Below are 10,893 nucleotides of genomic sequence, written 5' to 3'. Positions count from 1 at the left end.
TTAACAGAGTCTTTTCTCATGACAAAATATTCAATTCATTTTACTTTATTTTGAATATTTCAATAAAGTTAAGATAAATAGAGGCTATACAAATTTAGAAAAAGATTGGCACACAGAAATAAGAAAAGATATATTATATAAGAAATCTCTCATTAGTGTGATTTTATTAAAGAAATTAGTTGAAATGTTCAATACTGGTAATGCCATGTAATTATAAAATATTTTTCGTTATTATTTTTATTTAAATTTGGAATTACATATATATTGAAAAAATTCTAAATATTGCTTTTTCTCGGTTGTCAATTTATAACAATATTTAATCCTGGAAAAAAGAAAAGAGATCAAACGCTGACCTTAAATTCTATTTAAAAATTATTTTAAAAAGAAAAAAGAAGAAAATAAAGTAACATCAAAATATTAACAAATATTTTCCCCATAGTTAATATCGATTTACTTTTTATTTTACATTAATACGTATAAAAACTATTTTTTTATCCTCTCTCCGGCCGTTATAAAATATAACGCCATAAATATATTTATATTAAAAACTTTATATTCTAATTTTCAATAATTTATTCTTTATAATTTTATTATATTTCTATTAAATATTTTTTCATTAAACAAAAAAATAAAACCAAAGTAATTGTAAAAAAAAATTTTGTACAATTACAAAGATATTAAAATTGTATAAATAACGAATATATTTTATTGTAACTATTTTATAATGTACATGTACATATTCTCTTGTATTTCTCTTGTTATTTTACACTTCAATAAAGTTATTATTATCATTATTTTAATGTGATCTTCATAATATTTTAATTTTGCTAAAAACTTTAAATATGTATATATAATACTCATCAAGCAGCGTATGACTATAAAACTAAATATTTTTATCAAATATAGGAACATTTTCTCTTTTACAAAAATGATTTTATCATTGTTATTTTACCGAATTTACTGATGAAATATTTTGTACATTTTTTATTAATGTTCGTGAGTTTATCTTATAAAAATTACTGTATCTTGTTAGTAATCTATCTAATGAGATATCAAAATGAAATAAGTGATACATATGCATCAAAATAATAAATTCTAATGCCTGAGCTTTGTATGTGTATACGTGTGCATATATAAATAATAAATTGTTTCATATCCAGGATTAAATAAATTTCTAATTTATTTTAACCCATCCATCTTTTTAAAGCAATAAATACGAAAATCAATGAACAACAAGTAATAAATAATGTTATTAAAAATATTCACCTCACATGGATGCTTCGTCACCCGGTGTCTGTCCGGGCCTCCGTGTTTGTGAAGTTAGCACGGCGTCTTACTAATTTTCAAAAAACAATGATTAGTTCTTTTCATTTCTTTATTTTTGACTTCATGGTATTAAAAATGCAGAACATTTTTCTTTTATTTTTATAAGGAACTGTAGAACTATGAAAAATGCTACTGAAACTGCCATCATTATCTTTATATTTAAAAAAACGGTGTTTTAACTTCACAGGTTCACATAAATTTGGATTTTTTGAAGTTAGCACGCCGTTCTATTAATATAAAAAAAATAATGATAGTTCTTGTAGCATTCTTTTCATAGTCCTACAGTTCTTTATAAAAATAAAAAAAATTTCGCATTTGTTATATTAAAAAACCAAAACTGAAAAAGTAGCAACTGGAACTCTGTTTAAAAATGATGGTGAAATTCTGTTAGAACTAACGAGAAACATCAATGGAATTGCGATAAATTACCAGCACACTTTTGTTCCGAATTCCGTGATGTCTTGTACATTTAAAGTCTATTAAAATTGGTAATTGTTGAAATGAGAAGCGATAGGTATTGGTAGAAAATGATTGCATTTGGCATCTTTTGATAATTCATCGCGATCGCGTCAAGAAATAATAATACGACACATGTGTGTATGTGAAGCGGCTCACACCGCTGTTTGCCGACTCAAGTCTCACTGTGCGAATGTAAACAAGATGACCGCGTCATAACATAGTAAATTATACATCGCAAAAAACAAATGCTGTGTGCCAACCGATTCAGCCATTTTATGAAATATAACATATATATTATAAAATAAAAACATGCTATTTTAGTCTTTACATTTCAAATTAATTATTGCACGCTGAGTCTAATGTTTATTTAAAGATTGACCTTTTTGTATCAAAAAGGTATTTATTTTTATTAATTTATTGTTAGTTCTTCCTAAATATTTCTGAAATAAAATTTTATGATTTTTAACACATTGAGAATTAAAGCTTTAATAAGTTAAAAAAGGGAATTAAAACGCTGCAAAAATATACGATTTTTTTTTCTTTATTTATTTAGAAAATTATATAATTCTGATGAGAGAGAGAGAGAGAGAGAGAGAGAGAGAGTAAAAAATAACAAAATTACATATTTCTATTTTTCAGTCACAGAACAAAGGTATATTTTATTCTTTTAATTGAATATTAACTGATAATTTAATCATTATTTTTCAGTGAGTAATTAACGAATCATTAAAATTTTTATTTAAAAAAAGAAATAGTTAAATTACTAACATAAACTAATTATTACAATATGCATATATTTACACATAAAAAACCAAAAGACAAAATTACTGAGTAATAAAAATCAATCACTCAAAGTGTGAAAATTAATAAGTAATAAATTGGATAAAATTTGTTATCATCAATATGTAAATTCGATGTAATACCATTGACTAATTTTAATTGTAATTGGATAAAATTTGTTATCATCAATATGTAAATTCGATGTAATACCATTGACTAATTTTAATCGCTTATAATTATAAAATTAATCTGGATATTTTCATATGAAGATTTTTGATCCTCATAACTAAAATCTCCGGAATATATACATTATTGAATATCATATAATAAAAAATTGGGAGATATGTGTGTACCTTCACTTTGGTATAATGTTAACTTTTATTATCGTCTGATAAAAAAGCATAACAATTTTATTTTAAACGGTAAATAATTTTAGTTCCTACGTGTTCGTAGGGGTGTAACATTTCAAATGGACGGACTCGAAACTCTTGGGAAAATGTCACGAAACGTCGACGTTTCGTGCCAGCTACCACGGGATGGTAAAATCATCATCCTCAATAACGCCGCTCATAAAGATCACGATCACATGCATTGCCTGAGTTCATCCAAATATTTCTCGCTCACTTCACGGCGAAGAAACACGAGCAAAAACTTAATTTACGAGAGCTAATCTAATTTACACTACGAGAGAGTGTCGTGATACATCTTTTTTTTTTTAACACTCACCCAATGCTGCGTCGCCACTACCTCTCCTTCCGTTCCGTCGAGGTTCTGTAAAGAAAATAAATTCGGAATATTGTTAAAAATGTTGCGGAAACATACAAAAGATATGTTCACGTGATCGCGGTATGACACGCTGGTGTTCGAATGTAATATCTAAACGCGCGACCGCTATCGATCGTGGGATTCAAGAGCTGCCTAATCATTGATCGAGTGAGTCATGCTTGTTTTCGACATCTCGTCGGTAGCTCCCATATATACGGTACCGCGAAAACAAAACCGAACCGTAACAGATTTATCTTAATAAATCATGAGCAATAGAATCAAATTGCACGATCAACATTTCCAGTGTGGTAATAATTTTTTAAAATAATAAAATATAAAAAATAACATCGGATACTTACATCCTTCTTCCTTTTCACGGTTGCGGCACCTGAAATCATATTACAAAACTATTTTTAAAAAAACAATGCAGAATGCGAAACACCCGGCAAAAAATTTTTTTCGATAATGGCGATAATAAAATGTAACGTAAAAATATATTATATAAAATTGATGGAAATTAAATCCATTTTCGCTATCTTTCTCTCACTCTCAAGTTCCACATTCGCTTTTATTTCATTATCTTGATCCTTGATAAAGATAATGTAATAACAAAGAACTTACCGCCGGTGGGATTAGGTAACCGTGTGCCGTTGGTACCAACGGGGGTAGTCGGATTCACGACGGGGGTGGGAGTGCTGTACCCCCGCCCGGCCCCCCGCCCGGTCCACCCGCCGTAGGACCGAATGCACCACTGCTATACGCCTGAAACAGAAACCGAAATACATCCTTTTTTTTCTCAATTTTTTCATTTTCACTTCTGGTCGCGACAATTATAATCGCAATATTGCAGCGGCGAATTATCGATATAATAATAACAATACGGGACACCGTTCGTATCAAAAATATTCCAGCTACACAAAAAGTATTTTTTCATTAAAATTATTAAATAATTATATCTTTTAATTTATCAAAAATATTGCATAATTATACACTTTTCATTTATAAAAGCGCCGCGTTTTTATTTATTTTATAAAATTAATAAAGTTTCCGTAAATAATAACTTTAATTAAGAGAATACCTGCATTTTGCATTGATTACGGATAACTGTCACAAGTCATGAAAGAAGAGAGGAAGGATGAGGATGGGGGAGTATGCGAAATGGAGGAAATGCGACAGCGATAACTCGGGGGCGGCTTTAATAAATCATCCATCGAAATCAATATTCCTTATCAGCTATGGTTTAACGACTGTCGATTAGATACCGCTCTTTCTCTCTCTAACGCTTTCGAAAAGTTCAAGTATATCGTATTCGCTTCGTTTCTGCTGTCATCTAGCGTTTGCAGAAACAATGGTTGAATTATATCCTCGATAGAATTGCGATGAACGGAAGGCGTATGAAACTCAAATATAGTAGGATCATTATCTCACGTTGAATAGATACGTACAAGGTCTCACGTTCCGCATATGTATAACGCGATTATCTAACAAGAATCGTCGATAAGTGACAAGAAATATTTGTTTCGTACAATTAAAAATTTCGAAAAACGTGGAAATAACTCAAAAATAAGTGCAGCAACAATCTTTTTAATTTCAACGATATGAAAAAGAAATATTCCAGTTTCCTTGCGGAATACGTACAAGTAACTTGATGCACCGAATAAATTGCCACGAATAAGAGAGAGAGAGAGCGTAAGTGATATTAAAGTCGGAGGTTTGACGGCGCTCAGTCTCGACTGGAACCAGAAGATATTTACGTTTCGATTCGATCATTATATTGCTGCCATTGCACATATAATATACTATTAACGTTAATTGTTAATTAATTAAGATGATTGATATCAGTATGATAAATGAATGAGAATTAATTTACAACAGCAAAGTCACAAAGATAAATTTACGTCATTAAGATTAACGAGGCAGTCAAATACACATGTTGATTTTCGTGCTGTATTACGCTCGTGCCGATAAATAATACGCTTACCAGGAAGAATATCTTTCGTGACAAGAAATGAGAACCGCTTTCCGAAAATATCATCCGAGGTAAAGTTTTGGGATTACGTTGGGGGATGTCGGAGGGAAAGTGCGGAGTCTCGGGACGGTGCGAAGCGAGTAACTTTTTCTCAGATAAATTCGCTTCTACGACTGCAATAATTATTACGGTCCTATTTCTTACATAATCCCGCCTCGTTTAGAGGTTCAAGTCGTTGCAACAAAGGGAGAGATCTTGAATATTCCAACTTCTCTCGCGCCGTCGCTCGACTCGAATGGGGCAGGAAGGAACAAAGGGCGATACGCGTGCAAAGAAATCGCTGCGATTCGTATTGTCGGCGTGAAGGTCAATATCAAAAGATCACTCACCATTCCGTTGTCTATCGTGGGACCATACGACGTCTGAAAGGGCTTTTCTGTAACAGATAAAACAAATCTGTGAAAATCAATTTCTCCAACAATTTTCCTCCTCTTTGTCAAAAGACTGAAGTGGATTTATTAAAAAAATTTATTTAAGTTTACGTATCATTGTGCACAATATAAAGTTGTATTAATTGTACGTACATACTAATTGAAATAGTTTAAATTATGTACGAAATGTGTATCATAATGACATACATATGTACGAAGCCCTTACATAAATTTCTTCCACATCCTGCTCCCGCGTAATCCGTGGGCAAATAAAAGAACAGCGATACTAAAAGGAAGACAAGAGAAGAGGATACCTGACAAAATATCCGCAGTATCGGGTAGGGGATTAGAAAAAAAAAAAAGGAATATCCGCATCCCCATAGCCCGCAATATTCTTGGCGCGTGAGTCGTTGGGTGAAAGGGGGAGCGAAAAGAAAGTTCCCTCTCGAGAGCATAGTCGATGCAAAATTAATGCCGGGCATAAATTCGCGATGCGTCTTTATAAATCAAAATCGCGATCGCGCTAAGAATCCGCGCGCGGGAGACATGTATACGCGCGTTTTCCACGTTGCGGCTGATACGCACGCGGAATAAACAACGAGATAAACATTACGAGGTTGCCGCAGTCCGGGGCTTCATCCGTTATTAATGCCCACCCCGTAACACGTATAACGTAGGAGTGCGAACCTATGCGCGAGGCGCACCGTGTCTTGCGGAGAATTTATGAGAATCGGCTGGATTTACGTTTCGAAAAACGCCCGGAAGGAATTGTAGAGCGACGCGTTGCCGCATCGAGATTAATTTTTATTCGACGAGATACGCACTAGCAAGTACTCTCTTAATACTGTCCGTAATTTCTCTATCCTATTGTTCTTCATTATCATATTAATCTTCGCAATCTGAGTCTTTCTTGACACAAGTATAATCGAGGGGATGGGAGGAATAAAGGCCTAATTACAAAATCTTGATTTTAATAAAAATTAAAATAACTTGCTACTTTTTTTTTTATTATACACAAATGGATACAGTATCAAAAGAATCTATGTCTTTAAAAAGTTACGTGTTACAATGTCACTATTACGTTCAATATTGTATAAAAAAGCTAATCCCTGGAAAAAGGCCTAAGTAAAATTGTGTCTTTATTCTGCCCATCCCCTCAATTTTACTATCAAATTTCTCCGAAATAAAATTCGATTCCCCCTCCATTGAGAAAAAATTGTTCATTTAACCAAGTTAATTTAGGTCGTCTTTATTTCGTAATATAATATGTTTGACTTAAGTACATACATTCAGTGTCCTAAAATAATAAAAAAACCAATTTGGTAACGTAATAGAAATGTTGAAAAGTAACACAGAATTTTTCATTTTTTAAAACGTAACAATAGTGAAAGAACTTGGACCGAACAAAAAAAAACCTAGATTACAGACGGATGATTATACAAAACTATACAAAAAATACTCATGGAACTTAACGTCTTATACAACCCTTTCATCGAATCTTAACGTTAGAAAAGAATTTGTGATATATGTATAACAGAAGATTATATAATCAGATTGAATTAAGGAGACAAAAATATTATTTCATTACACGAACCCCTTCCTTCTTTCCTCATATCCTGCAGATTCCCCTACGGTTGGGAATCGTAATCCTAGGAACGACATTATATACAGTCCGAAATTCGCAGGATAGCGATATCGCGAGATTCACATACGGAAACATACACGCATTACAGGTGTATAGGTATTACATTATAGAGAATGTAGTCTCGCGTGGACGATAGGGCGAGTGTCCTCGGACGGCACACGATCGCCCGAGATAACTATGAATCCTAACAGTTTCGGCTTGCTCGTGACATGTTTGCCGAAGCGTGCGGCACCGACTCCGCAATATCATGCATCAAAGGACAAGCTAAACCATGGTCCATCGTGTCATCCTCAGAGCCGGCGCAAGCCCGCTCGACCGTTATGACGTAGTGCTGAGCACCGGGCCTCCATGTCACGACTAGTTCGTCTTCCGCGCTGCCTCTGCCGCCGTCATCCGTTCGGTAATTGTTCGATGAAGAATTAGCCTGGAATGCTGGTTGCGGGTGTCGCCCTCGGTCTGGACCGTACATACGTAGACGCCGAGGAACGATCGCGAGATTGCGTGCGACCTGCCGCCAGTGGCGGATTGCTGTATGTCGGATACATACACGTATCACGATATCACTCGTCACCAATTTACACTCATACTTCAAGTAATCAATTTGGAACAATAAACGCTATTTCGTACAATATAAAAATAAAAAATATAATACAACATAATATTAACTCTTACCGTACCATCTACAATTTGGTGGCTCATCCATACCATTTAAGAGTCACTTCAAATCTCTACGTTTTTTCACCTCTTCAAAATAATTTTAAAATAATTCTAAAAAATTCACCAACATACTTTCAACTTTCTAGAATAAATATTGACTCTTTATTTTGGAAAATAATAAAATGTAGTATAATTTATAATTATCGAAAGACTCAAAGAAACTTGCACGAACAGGAATTGCTCGGTCACTAGTTACCCATATTAGTACGGTAAGGATTAAATTTAGAAAGACATGTACGTATAAGCTTCCTGCTAAAAATTTGTATCAAGAAATAATTTTTTTTTTTGTATGTTTAATTTTCCTCACACGTTCGACCTCAATTACTTTGACAAATAATATTATTTGATACAACATAAACATGTAATACAACATAATATTAACGTGTCCAGAAAGATACATAAGTTTCTTGTTGAAAATTTTTATCAAGAAGTGATCTCCTCTTCTCTCTTTCTTGCATGTTTGATTTTCCACACACGTTCGGTCAAGAGGATAGTCGGAAACGTTAGATTAATGCGATATTCACGCGGAAGAGCAAGAGGCGGTTCGATAAGAGACGAGAAAGAGAACAGCAGCACGTTCCGCTGATACGGAATTTGTTACGCAATGCGCAACGTGATGTCTGATACGATAATATCCATACGGTTTTCAGGCGGCATTAATTCGATATTACACCTCACGATTCGCGCGACACGACCTCGAAAACCACTATACAGCAAGCAATTTTCGATGGACGACACGCAACCACGACGTGTCGGTTATGTTTTGTCCCTCTGAAAATCCACAAAGTACCGATCGCGTTACAGAAGACATACAGAGGCGAAAATTGAGTATCGATAAACATATTTCATTAATTATTATAATCAGTCGCGTTAAATTATACTGTTGATGACAAGATTCACTCAGACACGCTTGTGTAACATTTTATGCCTTATTTCATGAGACATCTAATGAAATAATTAAGTCTCTACATAATTCACAATAAAGTATAAAATAGAGGAAAAAAGTATCAATTAAATCGAAAAGTACACAGGATTTAATTTAATAAACACACTTTTTTTCCTTTATCCTTCTCAATTTCTAGATTAAATTAAACCAAGGCATTAAGCTTTTAGCCAGCTTCTAACGACCGAGCATCACGGATATTTACGTTTGAATAAAAACTGGAACACGAAAAGTCGAGTATCACGCCGCGTTATTGCGCGACGAGGCCAAAACTGTCGGACACTTTCAACGTTGACGATCTCGTAAAAAAGAGGCATCCGCTCGTGTGGAGTGGGCGGCATCCCGTAACAAAAGTGCGCGCATAAAAAAAAAACGGAGAACGCGAATGCGACAAATAGACACGCGTGAGCGTGAATATACGCGGCCGTGGCATCGAAGCACTTGGGGACTATAAAAATATATAACTCACGGTTGGGGAGATTTCGCGATTTGATACGTCGCAATGGCCGAGGTAAATCGAGAAAGGATTTTCAGCGTCACGTCGCATTAGGGCTTACCGTTGGGCTCAACTAATTGCAGAGAAAAAAAAACATGCTAAACCGTTCGCGTAGAAAAAGTTTGCCGACCGGGAAGCCGATCATCTGCGAATTTTAAGAAAAATTTGAGGACAGAGTATACATGAAGGAATACACCGGGATCGTATTGGGATTGCTCGATCGAGTGTGTTTAACACGATCCTCTACCTTAGATGACCATCTGGACTCTGTGAAATTGGCAGCCTTTCGTTACTTAATTGTCAGAATTTTTTAAAACACATCGGAAACTCTAAAATTCTACGGGAAAAAAAAAATCAGAATTCTATTCAATTATACATCCAAATTCTGGAACTAAGAAATAATTTTATAGAACTTGTGGATTCTCTCATTTAATGTCGCAGAGTTAATCCAATGAAAATAATTTGTTGTTCATTCAATCAACTGGGGTCTCGCCGAGATAAATTTAAAAATCAACGATAATTCACAATTCAATGTGATAAGCGAACGATCAATATTTAGATATCCTTTATAGATATCTTACATTCGTTAAGAAGTATTTTAATATATTATGAGACAATAATATATCATAAACAAAGACAGAAAATATCCTATACAAGTACGTCAAATTTACGTTAAATTATGAACAAGTAACGTTAATTGATTAACACATTAAATCATGATAAGAGAGAGAAGCTCAGGGGCCAATTTAGGAGATCAGGGAGTAATGAGTATCAAGAAGACCAGCTCATGTATGACGAACAGCGCCACAGGTGAATCGCGGCAGCCAGTTTTCATGTTTGGCCGAAAAATAATTCAGCCGGTTATCTCGCACATCGGTCGAATAGCCGTTCTATCGTCTTCTCGTGGGTATCCACCGGATCACCTGCCGAGAGCGAGCATGCCGCACGCAGGTTACATGCCGTTCTAGCGCCAAGAAAAATCTCGCGGGGAGTATCACGGCAAAGGCGGAGCTCGTAAAGCGGTAAAGGAAATAATTGAACACCTGCGCGCCATGGCGGGCTTAATTCAATTAGCTCGCCCGACAAATGCCCGACACTTTCTTTGTACGCCCGATGTAAATTTTACAAACAGCTTTACGGAGGCCTCTTGCGTAAATCTGGATACGCGACGTATCTCCAGCAGTCTATACACTGGTATTTCGGGATAAAAGTGTCGTTATGTATCTTAAGGAGGTTGTAAGGGCATAAATAAAACACATATATTAATATTTTCGCTTTAAACAAACTACATACATGTGAAAGTTGTGTTCATAACATTCTGGTTTTATTGAGCAACACATTTTTATAGGTTATTTATTTTAT

General features: G+C 34.5%; 1 protein-coding gene across 1 annotated transcript in view; it reads right to left on the bottom strand.

The window, feature by feature from the left end:
• Nucleotides 1-4,005: 4,005 nt before the first annotated feature.
• LOC108765869 (uncharacterized) overlaps nt 4,006-10,893 on the bottom strand; it is a 21,611-nt gene continuing 14,723 nt past the window's right edge. The window contains exons 2-3 of the mRNA XM_018514737.1: nt 5,689-5,735; nt 4,006-4,092 (exon numbers count right to left, since the gene is read on the bottom strand). Of these exons, the coding sequence (XP_018370239.1) occupies nt 4,006-4,092; nt 5,689-5,735 (134 nt within the window). The remainder of the gene's footprint in view (nt 4,093-5,688; nt 5,736-10,893) is intronic.

Source organism: Trachymyrmex cornetzi, unplaced genomic scaffold, assembly GCF_001594075.2.
Source record: "Trachymyrmex cornetzi isolate Tcor2-1 unplaced genomic scaffold, Tcor1.1 scaffold56, whole genome shotgun sequence".
In the NCBI taxonomy this organism is placed as follows: Eukaryota; Metazoa; Arthropoda; class Insecta; order Hymenoptera; family Formicidae; genus Trachymyrmex; species Trachymyrmex cornetzi.
Note: the sequence above shows the minus strand (reverse complement) of the source record. Positions and strands in the feature narration are given on the sequence as shown.